Source organism: Seriola dumerili, unplaced genomic scaffold (assembly GCF_002260705.1).
Source record: "Seriola dumerili isolate Sdu_G_001 unplaced genomic scaffold, Sdu_1.0 BDQW01000341.1, whole genome shotgun sequence".
Taxonomy (NCBI): Eukaryota; Metazoa; Chordata; class Actinopteri; order Carangiformes; family Carangidae; genus Seriola; species Seriola dumerili.
In genome coordinates this window covers 356,488-371,793 of record NW_019174596.1, presented here as the reverse complement: position 1 = coordinate 371,793, position 15,306 = coordinate 356,488, and the positions used below count along the sequence as shown (strand labels likewise).

At 40.2% G+C, this 15,306-nt stretch overlaps 1 protein-coding gene across 3 annotated transcripts in view; it reads left to right on the top strand.

Moving 5' to 3' along the window:
- Window positions 1–15,306, top strand: part of LOC111232882 (receptor-type tyrosine-protein phosphatase U) — a 148,434-nt gene that overhangs the window by 75,690 nt on the left and 57,438 nt on the right. For all 3 annotated transcript variants that reach the window (XM_022760565.1, XM_022760564.1, XM_022760562.1), the window contains exons 3-5: window positions 599–870; window positions 9,544–9,625; window positions 12,276–12,391. In XM_022760565.1, coding sequence (XP_022616286.1) covers window positions 599–870; window positions 9,544–9,625; window positions 12,276–12,391 — 470 coding nt within the window. The remainder of the gene's footprint in view (window positions 1–598; window positions 871–9,543; window positions 9,626–12,275; window positions 12,392–15,306) is intronic.

Here is a 15,306-nt window from a genome sequence, read left to right as displayed (position 1 = left end):
GGCCGATGATGTTTGCTGAAAGCAGTATTGGACAATACACTGATCACGGGGTCTATTTCTTAATACTTCTATTTATTGTGTAGCATTATTTATTTATTTGTTCTTAACAGCATTGTATGTTAAGTATTAACCTCGTTCATTGATCATTTTTTGTTTGCCTGGTCTCCTTGTGTAATAATATCTTGTATAACTTCAACTCCATAATGCACAATTAAGTTATATACGTCTTTATTTTTTTTCAGGACAACATGAGCTATCAGAAATTGTATGCTACAGTGATGTCACATGAATGTATAAATATTTGTGTGACCATAAAAACAAAGGAAAGAATAAAATGGAAATTGAATCACGCAGAATTCTCTCATTCTCATTCTTCTCATTTGAATCAACACACATTAAAAACTACTGATATTTTTCCAGAGAAGTCAGTTTTTCCATCCAAATGCACACTGACTTAAAATAAACAAAAGATAAAGTGTTTCTCGGGTTTAAATAGCATTATAGATGTACATAGATTGGCTTCAAAATCAATCATCTGAACACTATGAAATACATGGAATACTGTGAATAACTGATGCATTTCTTCTGCTCCTCTCAGGATCTTATATGTTGGTGAACTCCTCCCAGCATGCCGTGGGTCATCGTGCTCAGCTGCTGCTGCAGTCGCTGAGTGAAAATGACACGCACTGCGTCCAGTTCAGCTACTTCCTGTACAGTCGCGATGGCCACAGTCCTGGGGCCCTAAGGGCATATGTACGAGTCAACGGCGGCCCGCTCGGCAGTCCGGTGTGGAACACATCGGGGTCTCATGCAAAGCAGTGGCATCAGGTTGAGCTTGCTGTGAGCACCTTCTGGCCTAATGAATACCAGGTACGAGCTTGGTCATCCCCAGCTGGAGATTCCTTATTCTTACATGTGATGATGTATCTGATGTGTCTTCTGTACGCTCTGGGCCTGTAGAGTTTTGACGTGGATTTCATGATGTGTTAATGAAACCTGACGCAAGTTAATCAGTAAAAAAAAGGTTTAATTTTTGCGATGAAGATCTGCAGACCCCATTGACTGACATCTTGTATAGCTGAAAAATGTTACACAGTAAGGCTGTGTTGATCAACACTCATTTTAGCCTGGAGGTGAATCTGGTGTTAATTACTTGCATTTGCAGTTTAATTAGCATTGATTCCCTTGGGAATGTAGCCAATGTTAGCGCTCAAGGGCCTTAACTAGGTTTCACATGGGCATGCCTGGTAGAGATTCTCCCATTGAGGCCTGTGTACAACGTATTTAGCAGACTCCACCAATCTGAATTGCATGTCATTGCGTACTTACATAAAACAAACATTGACTGGCACCTGTGGGTGCCTCATGCTGTGGTCTGTAGAGCAGTCAGGTTAGCATGAGGGATATCCATCTATTAATCCAATTTATTTTTTCTGCAAAGTCTGCAGAGCTGTCAAAAAGCAATCAAGTTGAGTAGTGTGCTCACTTAATTAAGTTCTATTTGGTCCTGTAGGATCTGACCCTCGCAATGTAAATAATAGTCTTTCTTACAAACCAGGGTCAAGATGTAGGGTGACACCGTTCTCCCTAACGTCACATGATCTGAAAATAAGGTAAATTATTGTAGGTCAACAGGAACGAACATACACTCTGTGACACACTCACATTCAAACATCTTTGTGAAAGTTTTATTGAAGTGGTCCCTGCACAAGGACACATACAAAGTGTTCAAGCTTTTTATTTTCACTTGAGAGAAATAATATTTTGAGCTGAGTAGGTATCTGCTACTTCTGGATAATATTAATTGAAAAACTTGTCACTTTGACCAAGGTAAATTAGAGATTGTTATGTTTCATTCGAAAAGATACAGCATCCCATGAGTCTTAACTGGCACATCGTCAAAGCCACAGAGGATTTGTTCTTAAAGGAAAAGTAAGACATTTGGGGAAATAAGCATATTCTCTTTCTTGCTGAGAGTAAGGGAAAATTGATAACACTCTCATACTTGCACGCTAAATCTGAAGCTAGCAACGGGAAACCATTAGCTTAGTTTAGCATAAACACTAGAAGCAAGGGGAAGATCTCAAGATGATAATTAACTAATTTGTACCTCATTAGTTTAATCTGTACAAAAACTGAAGTGTAAAAACAACATTTTGTGGTTTTATGAAGGACTATGTGTGAGTATAAATAGTATAGATGCAGTAACTTCCTGGAGTCTGGTCCTTACCATGAGGTTGCCAGGTAATATTTTTTGTTGGGATTAAACAAACTAGATATGATATGTTAATTAGTGAGCTTTAGCGGCGTTGGAAGTTTTTTTATGTTTGAAAAGAGCCAGACTAACTATTTTCTGCTCTCTACTAAGCTAAGCTAATTGCCTCCTGGCTTTCGCTTCATATTTAGGGTACAGATATGAGACGGGTATTGAACTTTTTCTCCTATTATAAGCAAGAAACTGAATTAGGTGTATTTCTCAAAATGTTGAAATTTCCTTTAAATGCCAACAAAAGTAGCTGTAGTTGACATGTATTTAAAATGAGAACATAAACCAAAGGAGCATACCTTTGAAAGAAACCATCTATGGGGAAAACCTGTTAAGCTACAGATGCTAGTGTAGCTAGCATTTTACTGTATTTTTGGATGTACTGCCAGCTCTACTAATCAGCGCCAGGGCCAGTCACACCTTCTCTTTTTCATGGCATTTTCAGCACAATAGCCTTATTAAATGTATTAAATAGCTGTTGCTCTTATGTTGAATGTTTAACAATGAGTGAGCTGAAAATGGTTGAGTGTGTTGCTAAAGAGGGCTTCACTGCTGATCGATACAGTGAGCAGTTATAAAACAGACTCTCCAACCACTACTCTGCCCTATGACCATATTGGGACAGATAAGTCATGAATATAATAATACCACATATTATCCTGCTTTGTCTTTTTCTGTCTTTGCTCAAGTGCTGTTGAATTTTGCCTGTGTACTCAGCTGCTCTGATCTCCACGTCCACAGTGGAGTTGTGTGCTTTCTTGTCTCACAGTCCTGTAGGCATCCCAGTAAACAGTGATGGCTCATAGGTGAGTCAGGGATGTGCCACGGCTGCCAATGAGCGGCTCCTGTTAGGAGAAAGAGGTTTATAATGGGTTTATGAGGAGGAGTAGATGACTCTGAAGACAGGACAAACAGTACAAGAGAAGGAGATGGGCCTAACACTTAAATTAGTATTGACAGTACAGCCTTTTAATAGAACAGCTTAAACTGCTAATGGCTTAGCTTTTATCTCATAGAGTGAAAAAACACGTTGTTCAAATTTATCGGATTAAATTTATTAGTATTGGGGATTTGGACACCAGGTATTGGCCCCCTAAAGAATACACATCTAATAGTAGGGAAATAAATCAACACTTTCTCTCTGCTTCTTCTCTCATTTCACATTTCACCTAAACACAGCTGACCTTGTGCTGCTTCTCACTACAAAGAAAGCTAAGGAATCTGCCCACACAAAGTGACATATACCACAGCTTACATGGCTAATCCCTCAGCAGTCGAAACCCCTCATCAATGAGGAATGACAGAGGGTCTTGTCTTGCAACACGTCACCGGTCTCTGTTACACAGACAAAACAGAAAAGGGTGACTGGGGACATGTAAGGCTTGATGTTTTCTTTAATAGCATCTTACCGCTTGCTATTCTCTGTTGTTAACCAGCAACAGTGCAATGAAAACAGATAGGTAAACACAAAAAAAGCAGAACAATTGGAGTCTGCTATAGCCTGGTGTGCTTCAGCAGTTCTCTTGGCATTCACCCGGGACTTTTAGCTTAAATTCTAAGGGGTTTTGGTTATATCAGCTCCATAACAAGTCTAATACAATCACTTTGGATTTTAAGTGATAGGCAGCCAGATTTACCCTGTCATTAAACTAGCAAAGCACTCTTTTGAAGCAGAGGTGGAGAATAGGCACTTCTTATCATTGTCTCTGAGTAAAATAAATCCCAGGATGATACACATCATTTTGGAGACGGTTTTCAAATCTGCAGGTTTTTCCGACTTATTAGATTTCAGGTCATATTAGAGCTCCCAGTTCTCTGCCTACAGCACAAGGATACAAAATGTCAGTGCGGCTTTTGCACTTCACAGATACAGATGTGAGATTACTCTCCAGATTGCTCGTTTCACGATTTTGAGTGTAATGAAATACCTTGTTTACAGCACTCAGAGTCGCTGTTTATGTCTTGAAAATGTCATTGTGGAATGTAATTAAAAACAGTCAGAGCAATTCTCTGATAATAACCAAAACTAAGAGGATTAATATGCTGAAAACCAAAATCACCCCAATCTTATTTGTTCACCTGCCTAGTGACATGAAAAATTATTTTCTTGCTTGAGCACTTTTCAAGATTTTATCATTCATGCAGGATTCTCAACACGCCCATAAGTTCACCAGGTTACCCTTTACATTAATGTCAGCGGGTGACAAGCATTACATTCACGTATCACAGATGTGAAATTGGGATTTGGAGTTCAATGGATTTTGGGATGGAAATCTTCAGAGAGAAACATCACCTTGAGATGTCTCGATTGAAGATGTCGTGTATGTGTGGTGTACATTGCCATATTTCTCTCTGCCTCTTATTGGTAGAAGTGTTTGCAATACCTGGAGAACCTTGTTATCAAATATTAAAGATGTTATCCAGCCCTCCAAGACTGCCAACTAGAGCTGGAGACATGTCGCCCTCCCCTATTTACCATTTCTCACTTTCTTCCCTCTTCTTCGTCTCCTTCCAAATGTCAGAATCTGCCCCAAACTTGCTTTTCTTAAGTCTTTTATTACTTTTTCCTTTTCCCACATGTTGATATTACTTATATTATTTATCCCCTCTTTCACTGTATCCCACCTGTTGCTGCTTTAATGACACATTGGATTGTTTTCATTGTATTTCATAATACAATACTCATGTGTCACGACAAAAATACATTGAGAGAATTATTTCTGCAGTGTAATAACTGTTCCTGTGCATGCTGGTCATGAAATGGTTTCAGCAAGACTTCAGTGTAAGACGTAAAGGAAAAGATCCACTGCTCTAGTTCTGTGCAAACATGCATTAGTGAGCCTATGTGAAGCTTTAGCAGTCTGAGTCAGTCAAATTGAGTGGGTATCTTTGGCCTGATAGATGTGTGTAGGTTTCAAAACCACATGCAACCACAAACCAAGAGGCTAAGGGGAAGTAGGCCTACTACTCTGCCACAGCTCGGCAAGGACACGCTGTCTAGGAGAACTAAAAGAGTGAATTTCACACAAAAATAACGGTCGGGCGAAGTGACTGGGTGCAGCTTCTCTTTGTCATGTCATCACAGTGAGGATCCCAGATTTGGCACCATCATTCCTGTACAGAGACCTTTACAAAATCCTGTGCTCACTGACTGTGTCAAGCAACCCGAGGGTGCTGCACAGAACAGCAGACAGGTGTTTGCCAAAGAAAAAGTTCCAGCATGTAACCTCCCCAAAAACCTGAAAGTCCCATTTTTATTTTTCTGTTTTTTTTTCTCTCCGCACTCAATATGTAGTTGTATAGCTAGGTTCCAGTTTACCTTAGCATAAAGACACTGGAAACAGGGGGAAGTCGCTAGCCTGGCACTGTCCAATGGTAAAAATAGCTTGTGAATTAGCATGTGAATTAGCATGTAAAGCTCTGTAATTCATATGTATCTTGCTGGTCTGAAAATGAAGGGCATTATGTCCTGCGCTATTTCTGTGACTTTCTGCAATCTTGCTGTCACCATGAGGTTGCTGGGCAATGTTTTTTGATAAACGAGATATGATGTAGTAATTAGAGAGCTTTAGCTTTAGAGGTTCTTTTACACAGATTTTTTTTCACCTTCAGGCAGATTTATAGCCAGCTGTCTCACCATGTTTCTAGTCTTTATGCTAAAGCTAGGCTAGGCTAATTGGAATCGATCTTCTCATCTCAGTCTTGGAAAGAATACAAAGAAGCATATTTCCCAAAGGTTGAATTATTTAAAGACAGCCTTTATGATTGGATTTAAATATATTGTACACATCCAGCTTGTTTTACCTGACCTCTCAAACCAGACGAGCCAACTTCAAGGCTTTCCCCATGACGCCATCTCGTTTACTTATTAGACTCATTATTAAAATAAAAAAAAAAAAAAGCAAGCAAGTTACCAGCAGGAGACACATCAAAGACTTGTAAATAAGAATCCTCATGTTTCCGCTTTGTCTGATAATATCTCCTATTTTACCCCACTGCAGCCTGCTGATTCCTCCAAGCTCAGCCTATGGCTATGGGAAAGGGTTTTGTGAAATACTGTAGAGAGCAAATTGAGATTCCTAACACTTGCACCATATTCTCAGACACAGACTGTTATTCACTTCAGCATGTGACCTTTTCTCTGTGAATATTTAGAGGGGTTATTTATCTTTAACTGCATCTAATGGTGAGTGAAAGCCCTGTGTGTGTCTAATGGTGTCTCCTGACCACAGTGGTAAAGGTGGGAGCTGGTTTATAGGGCTAGATAAATCGTCTCTTGATTTGTATACATTTCAGCTGCTTCTAAAAGCCAATATTACAGGATAATGTAATATGTTCTCCTAATATGCATTTTATACCTGCCGTAAATCACTGTGTGTCACGCTTTTATTTTTTCTCTCAAGCTGATTCCTGCATTTGTATCTTTTCAAAGTAAAGTAACCGCTCATTAGGATAAAGTACAGGCATATGGAAAGTTTCATTGGGTAAGTGGCTTTCAATAAAAATCTGGGAAGGTTGTTTATTGAAACAAATGCTTTGAATGCCTCTCTCTTAATAACGACCAATCCTAATGGCTAAGAAGACTGAGGATTAACCAGCAATCAATCTCTTATTGAGTGCTTTAGTTCAGCAGAGAGTAATAACACCTTCAATTAGACTTTCAAGACATTTTTTTTCTCTTCCTTGTGTACCATTAAGCCTCATCAGTGCTTCCTAGCTAATTTTAATGTTAGTCTAATGGCATGGCAATGTGTGCACACACAGCTAATTCAGGCCAGTATATTGAAGCATACCGTGCTTTAATCATTGCTGTAAATATTGTACAATTAGGCAGGTGCACAAAATGAGGAGAAGAAAGTAAATGGACAGTGAAAGAAATAAAGAAAGAAAATGAAGAATTCAAACATAGAAGGAATTAAAAAACAAAAGCTTATGCTGCAGAGGCTTTTAAGAAAATAGACCAGCTGAAAACGGGAGTAAAAGTGGAAATGATGAAAAGAGGAAATCTTAATATCCATTTTTTAATAGCGGCGGCATCTTCCAGCTCAGGTCCCAGCAGTGTCTGGGAACAAACAGGAGAATTGACTCTGGCAGAAGGAGATTAGCCTCAGTGTTCCTCCCTGAGCCAGAGGAGAGCAGTCAGCTATAGACAGAGCAGGGTCACTCTCCAGCTCCGAGACCCAGCAGCCAGACCCAACCTTTCCCTCCTGCTTTCCCTTTCACCTCTCGTCTCCCCTCCACCCCCTCCTTTTGTCAGTCGCCTGCGCGCCTGGCTCTCTGCATCTTATTCTGTCCGGAGTTTTTTAGATGACCCCAATCTCCTCACATCCCATCACAGTGTTGTCTGTGGAGGTTCCTTCAGGGGTCATGCATGGCCAGGGATATTGTCACACCAATTGTTGCTGTAATCACAGGGCTTCCTTTCCAACTCCAGGGAGGTGAACTATCTCTGACCTGCTCAGTAAGGAAGGCTGGAATTTGGGCCAGAGATTGTGCAGATGTTGTTATGACTATCAATTTAGGTGTGTAGACACAGGCGGGCTGCAGGGGTGAAGATAATGTGGTCGTCATATTGGGTTGGGATTTGAACTTGAATGTAACTTTAGCGACGTGTAACAAAAACAGTGTGATACCAAAAGTTGAAACTGAATTTGATCAGATTATTAGTCCTGTCTCGTTTACTTTTTTTGGTGAGATATTTCATGGCTTAAATAATCTTCCTAGTTGAAAACTATTTAATGTGAAGAAATAGTAAGTAAACACTGATGGATTTGAGAAATATGTATTAAAAAGAAAAAGGTATCAAAATCTTTCCATCAATACCCATTTTGTAGCCATACAACACAGATGTGGATGTAATTTAGCAATATGTGTGATGCATCAGGGAATTTTACTTTAAATTCAATTTAAGTTTGTTTTGGTCAAAACGGTTTTGTAGAAAAATATTTCTATATTCCTCAAATCACAAAAAGTGAAAACACAAACAAACAAACAAACAAACAAACAAACAAACAAACAAACAAACAAACAAACAAACAAACAAACAATTAACACAAGGTCCACTGACTAGCTTTTGAAGGGTTTTCTACCACAGTTTCAGTTTGAAACAAAAAAAAAGTCTCCACCGAGGAAGACTGCAAAATGTGGTTAAAACTTTGAAAAAAGTACCTTGAGAAATCTTCACTCGAAGTCTCTTTTACAATCGTTTTCCAGCGCTTTCAATCGTCCTCAACACATCATCATCATCACATGAAAGATAATTTCAAAAACTCTATTCGCTGAGGTAGACCATGAGATGTGGTTAAAATGTTTGGACAAGCTAACTGTGGACGTAGAAGCCCCATCTGAAAAGTTAAGAATGAACTTCTGTGTTGAAGAAAAAAATATAGTTTTTGTATCAGCAGAACAACGCAAATAACTCATATATAAAACATAAATATCAGACACACACATTTAAAGTAGCTTGGAAGATATAAAATGTGTGTGTTTGTTTGTGTGTGTCTCTGTGTATGTGTGTGTTTATGTGTCTAGGTGTCTGTCTGTGTGTGTGCGCGTGCGTTGGCTTCAGTAAAAATCAAGACCCAGTGATAGGAACCATGTTGTAATCATTTGGTCAGAGGATTATGAGAAACAATAACTCACAGCTGGCCTCCGATCAAACGTGTGGATGGAGGACTGTCCTTGGTGCAGCGAAAACAAACATCACCCCCGTGTCTCATAACTCTCTCACTATTACCGAGGATGGTGATTTGATATTGATTAGGTTTCATGAGAGCCCACCGCTCATCCAGCTTATTGTTCCATAGGACGATATGGATGTTTGTCCTCCCTTGAGTCTCGTGGCCCTGTGCAAGTTGTATTATCCTCTGTTATGGCACCACGGCAGCCTGCGCCCTGAATGTAGAATGGAACTCATGACTCAGGTGCCACATCGTGTGCTTCCTGACAAAGCTATTATTTCTCTTGGCCCTGCGGACTGAGGCAAAAGTTATCCATCTCTTTATTTTTACACTTCCGTCTTTCTCCTATTTCTCTCATTGTCTATCTTCTTGTTTTGGGTCAGCAGATGTGCAATGATGTGGTGATGTGGCCTCATTGTAATTAATGCATCTGTCACCAAAAGCGAACAAGAGCAAGAAAATTCACACAGCCCTCGATGTTCTTTGGAAAATTGCTCTAACACTTTCAGAACATTAAGTTACTCACATATGCTTCTGCTGCTGCGGTTATGAATTAAATCTGTTCATCATGTGTTCACGTTCACTTCACTTTTGCAGGTTTTGATTGAGGCAACAGTTTCCAGGGAGCGGCGAGGCTACATTGCCATAGATGACATCATGGTGCTCAACTACCCCTGCTGTAAGTGCCACTTCTGACAATGGATTGCAATTATAGAAGGGGCTGGAGGGAAAAAAAATGTATTTCAAAGCAGCATGAAACATAAATAGAATGAGGAGAAGTGTAATGGCTGATTGACCTTTTATATTAGTACTGCAGGTTGTCCTGAGGCATCCTGCGACAACAGCAGTGCTACTAAAACACTGTGACACCCAAATGCCAACACTCCCTTCCTCCTGAAAACACACTTGCCATTCTGCCTCCAGCCTCGTTTGACAGGCAAATTGATTTGTTAATCAAGTGAAATCTTGAATTCTCTCTCTGAAGACTTCTATACTTTTATATGTTCTAGCCTGACTGGAAATGTGCTGTAGCTTTTTGTCACAAGTCACTTTGTACAGAGGGTTTCTTTTTTTCTTTTTTACCATCAAGCACTGCATTTCAAAGCTTTACAAAAATGCCGTCTCCTCGGGGGTGGGTTTGTTTTTTTTTTTTTTTTTAACCAATGATTCCCTGCCATGGAGGGCTTTTTTTGTCAGCTGTGGAAAAGTAAGGGTGGGTTGTCAGCCCCTGAGGATGTTGTGTAAAACATATTCTTTAAGACCCCTGAGCTTAATACCTGGACAAAGTGTCGCAGTGTCACTTTCACACTCCCTGTACAGACCACTGCTGAACACAAGGGCTCTTGTCAACTCGCAGGACATTTAACACCCGTAGTCCACACCACTTTCAAATGACTTGTATCACTGACACAAGCTTGAAGGATATGTCGCTCTCACGGGGTTGAATGTTATCTCGTTAATATTTATACATCCCTATTGTTATCACTGGAGTGTTTGGGAGATGGTCTTTTCAGGGGTTGCCATGTTGTAGAGGATACCACCAGCGATTTTATTAAACGAACACCGGCTGTGAGATTGGTTTGTACCCCAACTGTATGCATACCGCCCAGTCAGCCACCCTGTTTCTCCCAGAGATGGCAGATGGCAACTTCTGAACGCTCCCACTGTGGCCATTAAATAATTAAGACTCTCATCAAGACCTGAGCGTGTCTTATGATGTGGCACACGGCCAGCCTGCATTACTTGGCAGCGAACAGCGTGAGGAAAGAAGAAGAAGAAGTGAAAAACCGACGGGAAGTGTCTCTTAGTAAAAAAATGAAATGAAATGAACAAAAATGAAAATAAAAGCTCGACAAATTCCTTTTCTTGTGAATTGTAGTTCAAGCATGGTTGACATTTTAGTTGTATTCTCCTGAGTCCTAGTCTCTGACTCTGAAACCCGTGTTACGGTCGAATGAAATATTTATCTCGCTAAAGAGTCCTGAGGATAAGATCTGACACATTTAGCTGTATAACACTGTAATTCTTGCCAACTGTAAGGCCTGTTTTTCCCATTCACACTCATTTCGGTGTTTGTTTATGTTTTGCTCTCAGGCATGAATTATGAATTAACCTTAGGAGGGAGAGTCACTCAAAGGAAACATGGGGTACAAATACAGGCACTTTCCCCTCACTCCTTACTGTACACAAACAAGATCAACAAATTGTCATCGCCCTCCTCTGCTAGATTGCAAAGCAGTGTTGCGCGAAACCAAGCAGGACATGAGTGAGAGCCAAGCATGTGCTTCTCCCCAATGCTTCAGCATCACTGTTACTCTGCCATCTCTTCCTGTCAGTTATTCAGAGTGACATGTCGGCTTGTCCTAACCCATTTCTCAGATATGGCAGGCAGTGCTGCCGCCGTTTACCCAGTGATTTGGCTCCGCGGGGGTCTGGTACTCACTGCTCTATTGTTAATCACGGAGTTGGGTGAGAGGGCTACTCCCACACACTGACTCACTGGCGGCTCCACGCAGCATGCTGGGACATTATTAGTCAAGATTTGGAGCGCTGATACTTATTCTGGGGCTTTTCTTCTGCAGATTCACTCTCACATTCTGCTCATCCATAGATTGCTTCTAATCTGATGTTGTTGGCTAGCAAGTTATTTTGGTAATGGACACTAAGGCAACCGCTAAATGCATATTTACACGCTAATACACAATTATTAAAACTATATATTTCAGTATTTTTGTTTGCTGCAACTTTGAATATTGTTTTATGCTATGATGGACATATGCGTCCACTGTGTTGTGCTGTGGAGAATGTGGAAATGGAAATTTAAGTAAAAAAGTATGCAACAGCTTTTCGCCTCCACTGTCAACAGAAATCCACAAACACACCAAAACATATAGAAACTTTGTTTTTAAAAAAAACTTTTCTTTTCTTTCATATTTGCTGGTTTTTGTTTTGTTCCTTTTATTTGTTTCATTTATTAACTAAAGTGTAGTGAGTTGAAAATAAATTGGTAAAAAAAAAAAAAAATCAGTGCATAAGTTTAATGTTGTGTCAAACTTTCTACTTAGAAAGTTCCGTTACTGCATATGTCCCCTGTGAATGTTGGTGAAATAAAGTTTTAATTATGATAAAACATTGTACAAAGCTAAATTTTTTTCTCTCAAGTAGAAATGCCTGAAATTCCTGTTTATGTATTTGAAAAAAAAAACAAAAAAACAAAACAAAAGGCCCTGATAAAAACATCCCTGTGTAGCCGTCTGGCATTGTGAATGGCTGAAAGGTAATGGAGTCTTTTGATCTCACTCTGTGTCTCTGTCTGTCTGTGTCTTTAGATAAGGCGCCGCACTTCTCCAGGCTAGGAGATGAGGAGGTCAATGCTGGGCAAAATGCCACCTTCCAGTGTGTTGCTGCTGGTAGGGCATCTGAGGCGGAGAAGTTCCTGCTGGAGGTCAGTGGTTTAATGGTTGCTAAAGGAACCTGTGTGTCTGACTTAGACGTGTGGGAGTTAGTTAGATTTTTTTATTTTTTATTTTTTTTAACCTCCAAAGCAGTCAACATCACAAACGGAAAAACTGGTTGCGGTGTTTTTTTTTTGTTTTTTTTGCACTTGACTGACTGAATGCTTTATCATTTAGAGGAACTTGAGGTCATGGATGGATTATTAGACAATGGGCTCAGGAACAGATCACCCAGACTGAAAGAGACACAAAATGACTACAAACTGATGTGTCATTCATAGTTTTTTTGTCATAGTTTTGTATCTCTTTTGGTCATTTAGGTTTCTTTGTGGTTGATTTCTGTCTCTTTTTAGTCCTTTGCATCTCTTTATAGTCATTTGCATGTCTTTTTGGTCATGTTGTGTTTCTTTGTAGTTGTGCGGTCTTTTTGCATCTTATTGGGGTCTCTTTCTACTGCTTATGCATCTTTATGTGGCCATTTTGTGTCTCTTTGTTGTCTCTGAATGTTCAACGAGAAGTGTTAACATTAATTTAAAACAGATAGTACGGCCAGGATCCCCCTTAAACAGTTGGGCGCCTTGGCCCGTGCCCCGTAGGTCAAGGTGACTCAAGGTAAATCATTAAGTTTAAGAATTCATTTCAAATCTCAATGTGTCAGGATACATAAATACATATCTGTTACTCTAAACAACCACTTCAACAGAGCTTTCTCTGGTTTTTATGTGTCCCGGACGTGTTGTGTGCTTAAATAAAGACTGTTGACAGAGCTTGAATGCTGTGAAGGCCATTAAGGCCTTGAAGCCTCCACACTTCACTGCATTGTGAATAGTTACATTGCTTATAGGATCACAGTGTTCACTGCTTTCTTCATTGCCTCCTGTTTTTATTCATATTATGGTCTGTGTTTTCGATATCTGTCTTTTCATCTAGAATGGCTTGCTCAGTGAAGGTCAGAGAGGCCGTACAGTCCTTACGTCTGGTGGGAATAACTCTGTGGTCTTCAAACCCTCCTCTTTCTGCAGCCCTGATTAAAGAACTAAAAATCATTGTGTTGTAGGATTTTCTTTTTATCTCCTGCTGCAATTACTGTGCAGCCACACATTCAATGCTTTTGCCAACATCTTACCACCCACTACACGCAGTGTTAATCATGGTTGACCTTAGGCAAACCTACTGTATTGTTTAAAATTGGGAGATGTGTGATTTATGTAATTGAAGCGTCCTCATTCCCACCTCTCTGAACACTTTATCAAACCACCCATTTGGACACAACACAGGGATGAAGACAAATGCTTTGGGTAATTAGTTGGCGTATCTGTACAGGCGCCTCCTGTAATGAGATCTCTAGGCCACTGGAATGCTCTTAGCTTACCTCTCCTCTAGCTTTTTCTGTCCTCTTCACCTCTCTCTGTCTGCTCTCTCTGCCTCACGCACATCTTTCAGACCTGTTTTCTCCATATGAACACACATCACAGTTGCTGTCTGTTGTGCTCTTTTGTGTTCATTGTGTCTGCTGTATACCAGCTGCAGCACAGTCTTGGCCGTGCACGCCTGCCAGATTAACAGATCGTTTTGACGTTTCCTCGCCAATTAGCTACAGCCAGATTGTTTACGTAAGAGGAAGTGATGTGTGTTTATATGTTTTCCCCTGATTTCTCCTGCCCACCTTCTGTAATCCACACACCAGGTAGTGAACAGGAGATGTAAAAGATGCAGGGGGGTTGCAGGAGTGTATGACTGAGATTTTTTCTTTTCTTTTCCTGCGGTCATAAGATTAGTTGCCTGCTTAACCCTAATCAGCGGGTGTGTGTTTATGTGTTTGTTTGCGAAGGCTCGGCCCGAGGTTTGTGTGGTCTGTGGGTTTTTTGACAGGCCCATATCAGAAGCACAACAGAAGCACAACAGAAGCAGCGATGGCCAAGCATAACCTTAAGGTCTCCTTGTTAATCCCAGCGTGCTCACATGCTTTGGATTCAGTAAAAACTGGCAGATCAAAATGATAAGTATCAAAATTCACGTCCACCATTTCGAACAATGAATGGGAGAATGGCCTGAAAACATGAGAAAAAATGTCAGATCCAATGTGTTTTGTTGAAGCTACGTGGACTTGACGGATGCTAGTGGTTTTAATGGTGTGGAACAATGTGAGAAATGCCTCTCGCGGCGCAACAGCAAGGTGCATCATGCAACATTCATTTGAATCTCCCTCTCTCTGTGTTTTTCATCCTTTTCTCTATCATTATTCCTTATTCTTTCTCACTTTGTCCATCCCAACCTCAGTTTTGTTTATGTTCTGTTTCTGCTTTATGCTGAAACTAGCAGCTACTTCATATTCAAATTCTACAGTTTTCTTTTTGTTTAGTTTTGCACCAAAACACAAAGTCTACATGCTGCTGTTCATCCATTAGCCTATGTACGAAACTGATTAAAACTTAATGCATTAAAGCCCATCTGTTTCCCAGTTCTAACTGCTGAGCGGTTAAATGTTTTGGTTCAATAACATCGTACACTGAGGATGACTGAGGTGGAAGATGGGCTCTATTAAGGGGCGGCACTCGTGACATGTATTACCCCCATAATCATTATTATTTTAACAAGATTTCATTTGTTTTATTAAAGCATGTCTGATTGTCATATTGTGTGATTAAATCAGAGAGATGGTCCTGCCATTCTAATTAAATTGCACACAATTGGACAATCCTCCTCCTTTTTAATCACATAGCTCCAATAAAAACTGACCCAGATAGCAATAATTTAAGTGTTTTGTTGCATTATTAGCTTAGTGTCCCTGGAGTTCACTGGGCAATAACTGCGTACAAGGGCGACGTACAGTAATAGGAAATGAGTGTGTGTGTGTGTGTGTGTGAGTGTGTGTGTGTGTGTGTGTGTGTGTGTGTGTGTGTGT